Genomic DNA, 13,900 nt, shown 5'->3' with positions numbered 1-13,900 from the left:
GCCAAAAAATTTACTTCACAAATAGCCATGAGAACCCTACTATAGAATGTGCTCCTTCAAAATGAATAGTAAACCAAGAAGGAGAAATACATGGGATCCAGGAAACAGAGGCTCCAACACAGGAGAGTAGCAAAGGGAAATTTGCGGATGACGGTGCAACCTGTGTAAGATCAAAACAGGAGAATGAAGGGTTAAAGGAATGATATCTCAAGAAAAAAATGGACCTGACCTGCCAACATCTGATTTGTTTGACTGTAATAAAAGGTGCTTTGTGGTTATATCAATAAATTAATAATACACACATAGAAAAGCAAAGCAAATTAAAACTTGAGATCATTATTATTATTATTATTAACTTGAAGACAGAGAGAGATGAACATGGGTATCAGTTAATTTTTGCTGTTTCAAAAACCATCTCCAAACTTCATGGTCTTAAACAGCCACTGTTTCCTTACTGTTAACAAGTCTGTGTTTCAACAAGTGGCTCTGCATTCAGCCAATACACTGGGATCGGGACTGGTTGGTCTAGAAGGGTCAATCCCCTGTATGGCTGGGGTGCTGGCTCTTGGCTGATGGAGGCTCTTGGCTGGGACATCAGAGTTACTGGGCTAGATGTCTGCTGTTATTCACGGGACTGCTCTGTACATATTCACATATAGGTGGTCAGAGAGTTCTGATGAATTGCAAGAAAGCAAGTGCCAATGTGCTAGAGCTTTTTAAGCCTCAGTCTTCATAGCATGTGATAACTGTCCAAAGCAAGTCACAAGGCCACCCCTGAGTCAGAACAGGAGGTCATTGCCAAAGAGTCTCAATAAAGGTAGGGGAATAATTTATGGTCACTTTTACAGTAATCCAAAATAAAAAAGAAAATGAAATCCGAGCAATTAGCAGGGTTGAGCTATGAACAATAGTTGCACTGGGAGGGTGGCAAGAAAAGAAGGCGAGTGGATGGTGTAAGAAAACTAAAAACCGGTCTTCTAAATAAGAAATCAATATAAGGTCTACAATCTAAAAATCAAGGCATAGGAGTAGAAACAATGAAATTCATTCAAGAAGAAACTGCAAAGTCTGTTGAGAAAGAGCTACCTCTAGGGAGTGGACTCTGGGTTGCAGGGAGATTAAGCAGCAATTTGCTGTTTTTCATTATTAGCCTGTGTTGCTATTTAACTTTGGGAGTCTTTGATTTTAAAAAAGAATTTAAAATGAAAAATGAGACAGCTTTGAGTAACACAACCAGCCAAACCTTGAATGACAGCTCAAGAGATGTAGCAATGTTTGTGATACAGCCCTTTGTTGTGTAGATTCATCATACAGGCAGAGGGCTTAGCATTGAAGTCATAATTCAGTGAAGGACTTCCTAAAGTGATCTAAGCCAGTGTCTTTCAGATGCCCATCCTGCCAGTGACCAAGCCTCTTCTGCATCCTCACCACTGCTGCAGTGTTCACTGCCCATCTTCCCTCACCCAGCCTATCTCAATACTTCCCTCCTCCATTCCCAACCCATCTTCCATGCTTCTGCCAAAGAGAGCTTTCTAAGATGCAAATTTTATTGCTTTATTTCCCATCTTAAATGCTTCTAATCCTTTCTATTGCCTAGAAATCAAATCTCATCTTCTTATCAAGGCAAATGTGGTTGTCCTTGTAGAGTTCCTACTGATTTCTCCAGCTCCATTTGTCACTCTGTCCCTCGGTCTCCTGTGTATCCACATTCGCAGCTTCAGATATTCTAAACTGTTGGGCACTCCGTAAATATGCCATGTTGCCTCATATAACTGCTCGTGCTTCTTCCTGAACTGTCATTGCTCTTTACCCCTTTCAAACAACTATCCATTTTTAAATACCCACTCGAACTTGACCTCCTCTGTGGAATCTTGCCTACATTCTCCGTCTTGTTATATATCATTCATGTTGTCAGATCACATGTATCCCTTTTAGAGATATCTTTTCATGTGGATTTCTGATCGTATTTGATTTCGACTTCCTCAAGAATAGGGATTGTGATTGAATCATCCGCCACTCATCGATGAATACAGAAGAGTAGTAGAAGGGTAAAGAGCTCAAATTCTAGTGTTAGACTTCTTGAGTATGTAGTGTTGAGCAAGTTAACCTCCCGTACCTCAGTTTTCTCCTCTGTAGAATGGGAATAGAAGTAGTATCTGCATTCTCAGGGTTGCTGTAAGTATTGTAAGTGCTGAGTATTAGGTCAAGTCCTAAGAACATGCCTGGGGCATAATAAGCAAGGTACTATATAAGGGTTGGCCATTATTATTAATTTTATCATCCATTTTTTCCTAGCATTTATTGCTGTACTTGAAGGCACTCAATAAATGTTGCATGAAGGAATGCAGACATGAAGTTAGACAACCTACAAGAATGACTCTTCAAACTGTCTTTGTCCAGGTTTTCTTTTCCTAAGAACATTTTTGACAGACGCAGAATAGTTGCTCCAAAATTGATCTCTTGAGCAAGGGCCAGGTTTTTGGGATTGGATGGAAGAGATCTGCATTTACCCGTCCTCCCCTCTGGCTTTTAGATTGACATTTGTTTATGAAAATGAAGCAGGCTGATTTTATACTTGCCCCTTCACAAGGCCAGATGGCTTTTGCAGAGAGAGACAGGTCAAGCTGTGTGGGAGTCTGTGTAATCATACAGCAGTCCCATTTCTACACTTGCTGCAGCCCAACACAGGCTATGGCCTCCATGGTGGGCTCTCAGTGGAGCGGGGCCCATTGTTTTATCTCTAGGAAGTGTCATTGCTGTAAGAGTTGACAAATAATGCAGGTAACTCTCACCTCTGGGGAGTCTCAATTCACTTGAGCAGAAACATGGAATGGTCTTATTTTTCTAAGAATTACTACCAACCATGCTCCTTCAAACCCTCTCTCCCCTCTGGGGAATGGACTCCCTTGATAACACTTTATTTAATGGAGTTCATAACTTTTCAGTCATTTTGGTTATTAAATAGTTGTATTTCCACTCTTAAGACTCAGTCCTGGGCTTCTGAAAATTCTATTCTTATATTTGGTTTAAAGCCTCTCCTAGCCCCCTAGACTTCATACTTTGGGGGTTTGGGGGGAAAGGACATCTGCCGGTTCTGCATCTCTCTTCCTAGCTGCCGCTGCTGTGCTGTTGGGCTCGGAAGAAGTGGTGGGGTCAGCCTCTCCTTTGTGGGCCTGCCAGTGGTCAGGTTGTAGTCTTCTCCTTGGAAGGCCACAACTATGGCACCCCCAGGGCAGAGCCTCTAGTTACCTACACTTCACTCCATGCAACAGTGAGTGCCTCTGCTTCATCCTTGTTCTCTTATTTCAACTGAGGGTGAGGGAGGGTTCGTGTCTTTCCAGTTCTGCCCAGCTTGCCCTTGTCGGCTGGCCCTGAGTAGGGGTGCCCTATTCCAGAGGCCAGCTTTGGGCACAGCACTACCTTTACAAAGGTGCCTGTGAAAGGGCCTTTTAAAAATCTCGCATCCTTGCAGGGGAGACAGACTTCCCCAATAAATAACGTGCTGCAAGAGGGCATGCACAAAAGCCTAATAAGCCCAAAATACAGTCCAGATAAACCCAAAATGCAGTCCAAATGCTGGCTCCAGGGGGAAATAAGCAATAGAAACAGGGCTATTGCAAAGCCATCCATTATCAATGTATCTTGAACTCCCATTCATTCCACAAATGCTAATTAAGTGCCTACCAGTGTGAAATACCAGGCTCCACTCTGGACAGGCAGCAGGCACTTGGCTCTGGCATAGGCGTGGCAGAGATGGCAACCTGGCACAGAGACAGACAGTTCTGGAAACGCTTTTTTCTCTCCACAGCTTGAGAGCACACTATTTGGCACAGGAATACTTTTAGGGAGAGAAACTACAAACAGTGGATCTTGGTTTTAAAAGGGACCACAAAGGCATCCCTTTGTGCTGAGATAGGAATGAATATGATAAATAATCTGTGCAGAAATTTCGTAGGGCTGAGAGGACACTCTACTGCTCTGTTCCCCACACCCACATCCTGGGGTGCAGCCTTTGAAACCCTAGAGTCCCGAGAAGCAAATGTTAAAGACCTGCTCCAGGGAAGATGTTTTATACTTTGATGTTAAATTGAGGAGAGGTTATTACCAACTACATTGCATCAATGTTTTTCTGTTAATAAAATGCTCTCAATGATCATGAATAAATTAATAAGTAGTCAAATAAATAAATAGCATTATATTATATCAGTATTAGTAGCGTAATAGTATATAGACTATATATGTAGCGTATTACAGAGCATATAAAGTACATAATAATAGTATTTTAAGAGTAATGGTAAAAGATTAAATGGCAAAATAAATAACATGATAGTAAAACTGAGTGTAAAGGAAACTTGCATCTTGAAATGCTGAACTGTATTTCACGTAGGCAGTACGTACTCAGGGACCACTCACCATGATGAGGTCTCTACCCCTTTCTCGGCCTGAAACTCCTTTTGCACAGATATGAGCTGTTGGACGTGAATCTGAGGCAGACACTGGTCCCTGCTGGGTGCAAAACCGTACATTTCACGGGATTATTGCTGTCCACAGTTCTTTGTTTCCAACTAAATTCTCTTATTGCCACCTTTCTGGGCAGTTGAAGGAGAGTTCCTGAACAACTCATACCCCTACTTTCTCTCGAATTACTTATTTTCCTTCTTTATAAACAATCATCATCGAAATGCCTTTTTAACCATCTCTCCCGCTGGAAATTTTTACTTATTTCAGTATTTGCAATTGTAGTGTACCTGGAAAAAAGGTCCCTTTAAGGCTAAAGTCCTGATTAATATGTTGGGGCCTCTCAAGATCTCCTTTTGAAACCCTTCTAAAGGGTTTGCCTGAAATCCTAATTTGGCAATCTACTTGCTGGCCCCAGGTGCCAGGAAGTCTGGAGCCCGAGGTAAACTGGTGAAGGGATAGGTTAACTATTTGCTGCCCAGAACTCCTGGCACTAAGACAGAACTTAACCCTCTCACTACACTGAAATAATCACCGGAGTTAACTTCACTAGCAAGAAGGTGGATGTGTAGACTTCTTTTCCTAAGAAACTGCAACCAGCTCTATCCACCCCACTCCACTCCCATCCCACTCCCACCAGTGCAGACGGCAAAGCTCAAGTTAGCATGAGCCACTAGATGGCAGTGCAGCCTCTTCCAGTAAGGAAAGTTTGGCAATCTACACAAAGATGTCTGGGCCAGGTCCTTCTAACAAAATTTACTTCTAAATTTGACCTCACACTGATGGTTCATCACTGGATCAGAATGGAAGAAACTGAAAACAAGGATATTGAGTAAAATACATGAATCTTTGGGCCAGTCTTTGTTTCCCAACTTAATTTCCAAAACTCTAGCTTAAGTTTAATACTCATTTAATAATACTGTTATTTGTCAGTCCAGAGAGCAATTTTATTAACTGAACACTAAGAGAAGCAACATAAGACTGTCATCACATTTGGTACTGAATCCCAGCAGGGGGTCTAGTAATCTGTATTTTAAACAGCTTGTAGATCACTCTGCTGCACATTCAAGATTGAGAAACACCGGTCTAGATATTTATGGATCTATTTGACTCCCTTTACTTCTATTAGATTTTGCTTTATTTGAACATTCTTCTTCATTATTTTCTATCCATCAATTATCCATAACTTAATTCTATTTTATTTTCCAGGTAGGAGAATTCTTGATGGGGAGATAGATAACTAAAATATATGACTATATTTAAATGCACCCACTAAGGAAGGTTTTTAAAAATCTAGTCAGGAAGAAACATGACTTTTTCAATGAAAATAAAACCAGTGCCCCTGCTTCGCTGCCAGTAGAGTCTGTGCCACAGGCTCACTTCACAGCAGAAACCACCTCCTGACAAGATCCTTGTGGGATTTCAGTAGCCGAAGCCAACAGGGTGCAATGAAAGATAAGGTAGCATTGTACTTTCATTCATGCAACAAATATTTATGAAGGGTTCTCTTTAGCATTAGGTAGTTAGTGTGCTGACTGTAGGTGCCCCATCTCCTAGGTAACCACCCTTCTCTACTCAGGATTGGTAGCATGGGGGTGATCGGATCTTAGTATAAAATCCCTCTGTGGAAGGATCTTCAGAGGCCACCTGGGCGGTCACTCTCAGGAGGAACCCAAGGCCCCAAGTGGGGCAGTGATGTGTCCACGTTAACACTGCTAGGGTGTCAGAGCTGGGACTAGAAAGCAGATCTCCAGGCTCTTTACTGTCGGTTGCTCTGCTGTACGATTGAAAGGAAGGATCCATGACTGGACGAAAGAGTGAAATCACATGTTCCCTGAAATCATCTTAAAGGAATAAAATGTGTCACATTGATTGTCCTTATTTTATGGGCCTTACCCTTGGCACCTCTCTAAACTGCTGTTTGGGGCCGCTGCTTTTACGTCGTGAAAGCATTCATTGGGAAATTCCCTTGGCTTCTTCTCACACAGCATCTCCTCCCTCTTAGGACTCATTTCCCAGTCAGCTTTACAACTTGGATCTAGAACAGGAGACAAAAGTGAAAATTACAAGGGGTGGGAGGTGCTTAGAAGGATTTCTCCTTCCCTCTCCTTACAATAGCCCCTCTTTAGAAGCTTCTTAAAACCCCAAGGCCCCTGAAGGCAGAGCTGCCCTCCTAAACAGCTTGAATTGCCCCGTTGCCACAGGGTGACGCTGCCCATGGCGTTGTCTGAGCTTTGCCGCGTGCTGCTGTATTTCAGTCAGTAAAGGAGAATGCTTAGTAAAGAATTAGTGTTGCACAACCATCCTGATATTTGCCTTCTGTTGTTGTTGTTTAATATCCTGCTTCTATATCCAGTCTTCAAAACACCCCTGTGAAGTGGGCGTTCCTCAGATGTTATCCCCATTTACAAATGAAAACACTAAAGCTGAGGAAGAATCAGACAGTAAGTAGAAAGTGAGTCTAGAATGTAAGCAGAGATTGTCTAAAACACCTCCTATCTTCTGAGGTTCTGTGTCCTGTATAAAGAGAATCGAAACACTAAGAACAGAGCACCAAACGAGGAGACAGAGAAAGAGGTCCTATTTCACTCTTATCTAGCTGTCAGTCGAGTTAATAATCTCTGTCATGCCTAGCTCAACAACTGGACAAACATTTAAACTCTACTGTGGGAAAAAAAACTATAGGACCTGCCCTAAAGGATTTAGCACCCTGTGTAGGGATCTATATGAGCAGATCCTTCAGAAATTGTGTAGCAAGACTCATAAAAGAGAGAGTGGCCAGCAAGCAATGAGGGCACTCAATGGTTTGGCACTCAGGAAAAGGTTCCTGTAAAAGCTGAATCTCAAAGAAAAATTAAGTTTGTTTAACTAGGATTTCTGGATTATATAGAATCAGTAATTTCCTTCTTCTATAGATACGTATTTTTACTAAAGAAAGTCAATCTATCAATGTTCCTGGAATACCTGTATATACCTGGCAAGGTGCTAGGACTTTTGAGGGACGATCTTTAAGATTAGAATCGAGTTGAATAAATGCGTGAAAAGACAATTCATTAAAACAATACAGTAGATGTCAAATGAGAGCCCTAGGGTTTGAGAGGAAAAAGATGTCGCAATGGACAGAGGGGTCAGGCCAGGGAGGAGGGTGGTAGTATTTCACATGGGAAAGTGTAGAGAAGAGTTGGGAGGGCAGTTGAATGGGAGCGAGAACAGGGAGAACAGGAGCACAAACACAAACAGGGAGCCTCGTGCACATTTGCCAAAATGCTTGTAAAAATAGATCGGCTGGCATAAAGAATTAGTGCAGAAAGCAGTGGGGGGCAAGGACCCTGCCAGTTAGTGTAGGGCCATCATGTAGGGCTGTTAGGGAATCATTTAAGCATTTAGACACTGCCCTGTGAGAAGCCATTGAACGTTTTTCCGGGAGGGAGTGACAGGATCAGAGCTGAGCTTTCTTAGGATTATTTCACAGCAGTATGCAGTATGAATTGGGAGGGAAAGACACTGAAGTCAAGGAACCTGCCTAAAGGATAATTACAGGAGTTGACATGTGGTAGTAAGGAGTTGTCAAGGATGGTAAAAGTGAGAATGGAAAGGGGACAGATTTCAGAGACAACTACTGTCTTTAACAGCACTGATGCTAAAAGCAGTATCTTATGTCAATATAGGAAGTTCAGGAAACAACCACTGAGTTCCTGCTCTGTGCTAGGCTGTGCTCCTCACTGTGATGAAGGAAAAACAACAGTCTTTGGGGAATTTGAGTCTAATTAGTTTATAATGGCTGATCCTTTTGTTGCCTACTGTCCCCCACTCCCTGCAGTTTATGTCATTCCAAACAGGTGTGGCCTGATTTTCAAGAAGCTGCAAGGAAAAATGGCCAGCAAGGTTTGGATCAAAGAAGACACGAGTTTTCTCTTATTTTCTGGGAGATCACACCAGTGCAAAGCTGTACAGAGTCAGAAGGCAGCATGTCAGTCAGAAGGCTGCGTGTCTTCTCTCAGCAATTACAGCTATTGCTAAGACTGATAGCAGCCTTGAAACAAAAGCACCCGTTCCAGGCCTTCTGATGTTGCCCTATATCTCTGACCTTTCTGCCTTCTTGCAGCCAAGAGGTGGCAGCTGCATTTTTCTCTCTTTGGCAGCACTATAGAGTCTTCTTTTAACTTGGGGTCCTGGCAAAATTATTCTCCCTCTCCTTTTCCAAGACACTCCTTTCATCTTCCAAGATCTCAGGCACATCCAAGATTTATGTTGTTATGTCAGCCTCATTATTTCCACTTGCATCTGGGCCTTTTGATCACTGATCTATACGATTGGTTCTAAATAGTCTGCTTAGTCAATGGGAAATTTATCTTTAAATACTCTTGACTATTTGCATCACAAAATGGATTCATATATATGCATTCTTTCAAAAATATTGAGAACCTATTCTAGTTCAGGTATTATTCTACTATGGGGATATAGCCGTGAACACAAACATACATTTTTGAAATCCTTGACCTCATGTATATATATTCTTTTTAAACCTCATAAACACTGCAAAATGAATATTGTATTTTATACCCGTTTTATAAGTGGACACAACAAATTTTTTTTAATTTTTAGATAGTGTGGTAGATCGGTATATATTTTACAATACTGGTTACAGCATATTGTGTAAGTTCTGAACTTGATTATGATCATGCCATATTGAATTTTATTACCTAAATCTTGAATGCTATATAAATGTAGAGAGGACTAAAACCCAGCAGGTAAAACCCAAAAATAATTCTGTGTTGATGGGTTCAATCTGTGTTTAGTTTCAGGAAGAGGGAAAGTGATGTTAAAGTCCAGCCGTTCTATTTTCGAGTTAGAAGGGCCTTAGCAGATCTTTCGGTGACTATTTTACAAATGAAACTATTGAGCCCCACAGTCAGAGGTGGATTTATGGAGAAGCCCGTGAAGTTTAAGCATCAGGGCCCTTCACTTGCCCCTGGGAGCGCTGGGGTTTCAAGGGAGTTGTTCAGGGTTCTAGACAGAGAGGGGAGCAAGGGATGATGTGGGGTGTGAGGAGGAGTTTTGCAGGGTGAGGGGTGATTCTGGCATTCTGTTGCCAGGGCACCTCTGACCTCCTCCACCGCTTGGGGCTGACTTGCACTGATGTCTGCCTGCCCCCATCAGCACTGCCTGAAAGAGAAGCCCAGGGGAAAATTAGTGCACAGGCCAAAATAAGTAGAATTTGAGGTACGCAAAGATCTCAAAAGGAAAACAGCATACTGGGTTATGGAGTCCATCAAAAGCAGAGATAGGAATTTAAAATTAGCCTCGTAAATATACAAAAGGAATTCAGCAACGCAAGACATGAACAAGAAACCACCATTAGGAGAATGACTTTGTTCCTGGGGACCCCTGACCAAAGCTGGGAGCTTCAGTGGGTGTGCAACTGGAGCTGCAGGAGCAGCTCTCCACCGTTCCTGCTCTTCTTCACGCACCACAGCATGCCCACGAGGGGTTCCCCAGGGGTTCCCTGTTTCCTGATGTTTTTGCCTCCAGGTTCCTTGGGGAAGGGAGAAGGCACTGAAACTGGACCTGGTACTGGTAGCTCTGGAGAATTTTATAAGGTTAAAATCCATGTTGCTCCATTTGCCTCTAAACTATTTGATAGTTGCTTGAGTTGTTGCCCCAGGTCCTACTCTATAAATGTCATTAGAAAATACAATTCACCTCCACAGGATTTTTGGAAAAGCAACAAATTTGGTGATTATTTAGTATTTCATGGATATTCTAATATAGTTAATAAAAACAAATATCACATCAAAAAGACAATAACTTAGGCCTTCCACGTAAGTTATGAAGGACAGTGAAAATGCCTGTTGTGCAAAATACGTTTTACCCAAAACATCTGCACGATGAAAATGTGCTGGAAAATTTTGTCTGAAGAGATATTAGAAGCCCCTACATTAAATTAATGTAGACATTAAAGGGATATTAAGGTAGATATTAAAGAGTATATTAGATGGATATAGAGATAGACATATCCCTAACACAGTGTAATACACACAAACATATAATTTTTTATTTCATCTATATATTAAGTGCTGAACCCTGTCCATAAGTATATAGGAGTCGCTCTAGCTGGACTCTGGGTGGCTGACAAGCCCCATCTGTCCAAACCTAGTCGTGAACCAAGATGTTAGGGAGGGAAGGCCTATCAAATGCTGTGACAGTTGTCACAAAGCTCACGCACTTGACTCTATAGAAGAGGTGCTTGGGACAAAGGGCCCATTGTCTTCAACAGATACACAGCAAGAAAGAACAGAGGAGAGGCTTCATTAAATTAAAATACACAGCAGTTATATCCACCAAATGCAATGTGAAGCTCTTCTTTGGATCCTGAATCCAAAAAACCAACTGTTAAAAAGTTGAGACAACTGCGGAAATTTGAAAACAGACTATATATTTGATATTAGCAAATTAGTTTTTAAAACTGTAGATGACCTAATGATATTGTGGTTAATATGTTTACATGTTTATTGTAACAACATACAGATAACATATAGACCCCTTTCAAGTATACAATTCAGTGGCATGTGGTTTTATGTGTTAAGATCTGGGATTGACTTCAAAATAATCTGTTGGTGAAGTGGAAGGATATAGGTGAAGCAGGATTTGCCATGAGAGGTAATTTTTGAATTGGGGCAATCAGTTTATTTTTCTGTGTTCTTTACTTTTGTATAAATTTGAAATTAAGTTTAAAATTCAACCTTTGTATAAGTTTGATATTTCCCATATTAAAATTTTTAAGGTATCTATTTAAACCATAGAAATTCCAAAGAGCTCTGAAAGGTATACAATGAAAAGTAAGTCTCTCTCCTACCTCACAATCTAGGGTCCTGACCTCATTCCCAGAACCACTTTCTATATATCAGTCCACAAGCATATATGAATATACAGAAGCAAATCTTATGGCATACTATACACACTGGTCTTTATTTTTTTTGTTTTTCCCCTTTTCAGAGAGCTTTTCACTGGCAACTGGCCTTATAAAATTATGTTGTTATGGTGCCTTGTTTATGACCGTTGTCTCTGCTGAACTTTGGGGTTCTCCTGAGACTTGTGACTAATGGGTCATTTCATTTCTTGTTGTCCCCAGCTTGTCAGGATGCCCCAGAGCCACGTCAGCCATGAAGAAGGCAAAGCTGTCTGGAGAACAGATGCTGACCATCAAACAGCGGGCCAGTAACGGTAATCACGGCCTCTTTGTTACGGTGCCCGCGAGTTAAAGTTTGAGACAGCCAATTAGAATTTAAAAAGCCTTTATTAGCCGGCTGGCGACTGCTCACCGCTACTCCATGCAGGGAATTCAGTGAGCAGCCCCGACCTGTGTGTGCTGGTGCCTTATATAGACAGAAACCATATCCTGGAAACGCAAGCAAGCTATTTTAACAGAAGCAGAGTTGGCAGTTAGCTCTTGGTTACAAAAAACAATTTCACAAAGAGTTTCACTTGGAATTGGTGTAGTTATTGATTGTTAAAGAGTTACAAAAAGTTTCACTTGAAACTGGTGCAGTTATTGATTGTTAAAGGGTTATGCTTGGCTGATGTGTGCAACCGCAGTTTTGCCTCCCCTAAACAGTAAAGTTTCGCTTCCTTTAACTGGTACAGTCTCACTCCCTCCTTCTCATGGCCTAATGCCATTTACACAACATTTTTGCTTTGCAGATGTTATAGGATTAAGGGGAAAGGGGGCCCCACTTCACTCTTCACATTTTTTATTTTATCTACTGATGGGGAACAAAGCAACAATTATACAATATAACCCCAGTCCTTGTATCCTTTGATTTAAAACCAGGACTTTGATTTAATAGGACAGTTATAGATGACTTTTTTAAAAAAGAAGCAGAAATTCTGGCCATATCTATAAAGCTAATCAACTCATGTGGAAAGCAATCTTTCCAAAAGTCTTCTCCCAGACTCTACTATTCACCAGAATTATGACCCAAAAGTCAAAAGAGCTTTCCAAGAATCTCACCAGAGCACCCACTTTCTTTGCCTGAGGGTGTTCCTCCTCTTTATGCCTTAACTAGATGGTCAGAATAAAAGGACTGATGGGCTGTGGGACAGTAAAAGCCTAGCAACGTTGTATTTTCTCTTTGCTTCCTTATGCCCTCTCATTCTCAATTTGTCTGGCTGCCTCAAAGATTTTCTTGAATCTACCTGCAAACTCAACTTCCTGCTAAGTGTCTGTCGCTCCCCACCCGCATCAAAGTCGTTCTATAGAAAAAATAAGAGGCCTCCGATGCACGAAGGACTGAGGAAAGCAACCCAGCTCCCATTCTTTTCATGTTGATTCTGCTCCCCTTAGAAGTATTTTAACATGTAACCATCCAACAAACTTGTCACACTTTTAGAGTAGAAGTCCAACCTTCAATTCTCCCCGTCTCAAGAGGATTGAAATAAAGAACAGGCCTTAGGCAAAACCGTATTTACCACGAAATTAACATAGAAGCTTCTGGACCCTCATTTTCAAAGCCCATACCTACTTTTAGATTCTTAAGAGGAACCCCAAGGTATATACTCTTCAGGCCCCACAAAACCTCAGTCATTCCTGGGCTGAAGGCTATTCAACCTATCATAAATATATCTGTCCTGCAAAATTGGTCCTCAGGTAGAGCTCTTGACTCCCTCTCTGATATAGCATTGTTCAAGAGTTGGCTCTTCCCAGAAGATCAACTGACAATGAAACAGAATCTGATTAGCACCCTAGCATAAAGATGCATGGAATCTCTGGGTTAAAGTCATAAGAGTGTTCTGTCATTTAATCATTTATTGGATTATTCTGTCTAGGATAGAATGAGCAACGTCGGTTGTCCCAGTCCAACGTGTACCGGCCTGCCAAAGTGTTTTCCTCTGCCCGTGGCAAGTCCAAACTATTCCTTAACATAGGGCCATCAACTTACCATAATAATAATCAGATTCATGATCTTTATATCTTAAAGTCTAGGATTCCTGTGAGCCCAGCATTGTTTCTCAACCCCAATTTCCTTCTGTTCAACATACATTTAGTTACTACAGAAATGGAGATTAGATACAGTCCCTGCCTTGAAGAAGCTCCCAGATCAGCCTGTGTACTCTTTCCCTGGAGTACCAGACTACCAGCTTCAGGAACCCAGTTTTCAGACATTAGTGTAAACAGTGTGTCCTTCGCTCATAGTCGTTAAGGTGGAACATTAATTGCCAGAAAGAAAAACAATGTCAATGAGCTCCAATATATGCCAGGCACTTTGCAAAATATTTTACGTAACATTTCATCCTCAAACAACTCTGTTATTAAAGCAAAAATTCTTAAACAAGTTGATCAGAGTATGTGTCAAAGTTTATTACTCATTAATGAAGGAACTAGCAGTTAGATGGTGTGCAAGTTCAAAAAAGAAAAGAAAAACGTGGAAGGAAGAGAGGGAGG

General features: G+C 41.4%; 1 protein-coding gene across 20 annotated transcripts in view; it reads left to right on the top strand.

The window, feature by feature from the left end:
* The window catches only part of MYT1L (myelin transcription factor 1 like), a 578,669-nt gene that overhangs the window by 545,352 nt on the left and 19,417 nt on the right, over positions 1-13,900 (top strand). For all 20 annotated transcript variants that reach the window (XM_037812732.1, XM_037812728.1, XM_037812736.1 and 17 more), the window contains one exon: positions 11,591-11,682. In XM_037812732.1, coding sequence (XP_037668660.1) covers positions 11,591-11,682 — 92 coding nt within the window. The remainder of the gene's footprint in view (positions 1-11,590; positions 11,683-13,900) is intronic.

This window comes from Choloepus didactylus, chromosome 20 (genome assembly GCF_015220235.1).
Source record: "Choloepus didactylus isolate mChoDid1 chromosome 20, mChoDid1.pri, whole genome shotgun sequence".
Lineage (NCBI taxonomy): Eukaryota > Metazoa > Chordata > Mammalia > Pilosa > Megalonychidae > Choloepus > Choloepus didactylus.
The sequence above is the reverse complement of the archived record's forward strand: the minus strand, read 5'-3'. Positions and strand labels throughout refer to the sequence as shown.